Below are 1,949 nucleotides of genomic sequence, written 5' to 3'. Positions count from 1 at the left end.
AAAAAAAAAAAAAAAAATGCCGGTACAGTGGCTCACATCTGTAATCCCAGCACTTTGGAAGACCGAAGCAGAAGATTGCCTGAGCCCAGGAATTTTGAGACCAGTCTGGGCAGCATGGTTAGCTGCTATCTCTAAAATGATAACATATTTTTTTAAGGAAAAAAGAAAGAAAAAACAAAATGATGGTGGATCCCTCCCAATAACACACTGAAAAGGACTCTAAAGACACAGGGGTAGCTGGGTGCAGTGGCGGGGGCCTGTAATCCCAGCTACGCCAAAGGCTGAGACAGGAGAATTGCTTGAACCCAGGAGGTGGAAGTTGCAGTGAGCTGAGATCAGGCCACTGCCCTCCAGCCTGGGCAACAGAGCCAGATTCCGTATCCAGAAACAAAAACAAACAAACAAACAGCTACTAGAAGAACTGAAATTATATAATTTACAAAAGTCAAACAGATTGAGGAGAATAGAAGATGGCCAATGTATATATCCCAAATTCCTCTTGGCCTACAGTAAGAATGACTAAATAAAGACACTGGCTAAAGTTCATAAAACACAGAAATACAAACAGAGTCCTTTTCAGTGGGTTATTGGGAGGGATCCATAACCTTAACATAAGTGAAAAAAGCAGTAAAGGGGCTTTTATTTTCCATACTTTTCATTAAAAGGGTATTAGTTTTTAATATCCTTCTCTATTGTTTTATGCTGTCTAGCACGCCTTACTTTCCTAATTCAAAAAGTAAAAACTATAAAGTTAAAGGTGTTTGTACTGTGGTTTCCATGCTCTTCCACTACCACGCGTCATCCCTCCACCACCGAGGCCGAGTTAAGCTGCCCCTCCAGTTTTACTTTCAGCCCATCTGCTGACTTTCGCACTCCCCAGCAGAGCGCTTCAGGCACTCTTCCATTATTTACTGTCTGTCTCTGCCACCAGGCTGGCAGCAACTGGGAGTAGGAGCTTTGCAGCCAGTTCCTGGCATAGAATAACCGCTCAACCAACTGCGATTAATCAACCTCCGGCGTCTACAAAAGGGCGAGTCCCCCGGCGTCCCCTGACTCAGCCTCCCTCGCCCCGCCGGCCCCAGCCTCCTTACACTCCGAGGTGCGTGTGCGACACGATCTTTCCGCAAGCAATGGTCGCCGGGCCTGGTTCGAAGCCGAGCGCCTGCAGATACATCCAGAGATGCTCCTTCTCGAAAGCGGTGACCGAGGCCGAGCTCATCCTCGCGGTAGGCAGGCTGGCGGCAAAGAAAGAAAGCGGCAAGCCCAGGGAACTTGGAGGGCCCTCAGGATCCCACCCTGCGGTCAGCCTGAGGCCGCGGCGGCCCTTCCTTTGCCACCCCCTGCTCCTTTCTCGCCCGGAGCCATTTCGCCTCAAAGGGCCTTAGAGCCTCCGGGAAATTGAGCTTCTAACGGTAGTGCGGCCACAACCGCCTCATCGAACCCGCCACAAACCGAGACTCCCGCCCTTAAGGAAGAGCAGTGTGCGCCGGCGCCGCCAGGCTTCCGAGGAAGGAGGGACTTCCCGGGAGGACTATATCTCCCGCCATGCAATGCGCTCTTCTCTCCTCCTTCCGGTCATGCCCAGCCCAGAAACTACACGACCCACAGGGCATTGCGCAGCCAGCGAATTGTTCCGCGCTTGCGTAACCGCTGTCTTGCGCAGATTCTCGGGCCTTCGGGTTTCAGATTCTTGGTGTGTGGGACCCATCCTAGTTGTTACGTCACATAAAAACCATAAATGGAGCACAGTGCCTCGGTGTAGAGAAAAAGCACTGGTTCCATCCTCAACTATGCTCACTGTGACTCTGATCAAGTCACGTAATCTCTGAGCCTCATTTCTGTCATTAGCAAAATCTATGCCCTCAAATGCTGGATGTTCCTTTTCCTGCTCTAAATGAAATCTGGCTCTCTACTCCCGCTGCAGTCTTTTTTTTTTTTTTTTTCTTTTT

At 49.9% G+C, this 1,949-nt stretch overlaps 1 protein-coding gene across 1 annotated transcript in view; it reads right to left on the bottom strand.

Annotated features, from left to right (window-relative positions):
• HAUS6 (HAUS augmin like complex subunit 6) overlaps positions 1 to 1,677 on the bottom strand; it is a 57,145-nt gene extending 55,468 nt beyond the window's left edge. The window contains 1 exon segment of the mRNA XM_017500661.2: positions 1,092 to 1,677. Within this exon segment, the coding sequence (XP_017356150.1) occupies positions 1,092 to 1,219 (128 nt within the window). The 5' untranslated portion in view covers positions 1,220 to 1,677.
• Positions 1,678 to 1,949: the final 272 nt, after the last annotated feature.

The sequence above is a fragment of the Cebus imitator genome, unplaced genomic scaffold (genome assembly GCF_001604975.1).
Source record: "Cebus imitator isolate Cc_AM_T3 unplaced genomic scaffold, Cebus_imitator-1.0 Scaffold267, whole genome shotgun sequence".
Classification (NCBI taxonomy): Eukaryota; Metazoa; Chordata; class Mammalia; order Primates; family Cebidae; genus Cebus; species Cebus imitator.
This window is presented reverse-complemented; position numbering and strand designations above follow the sequence as displayed.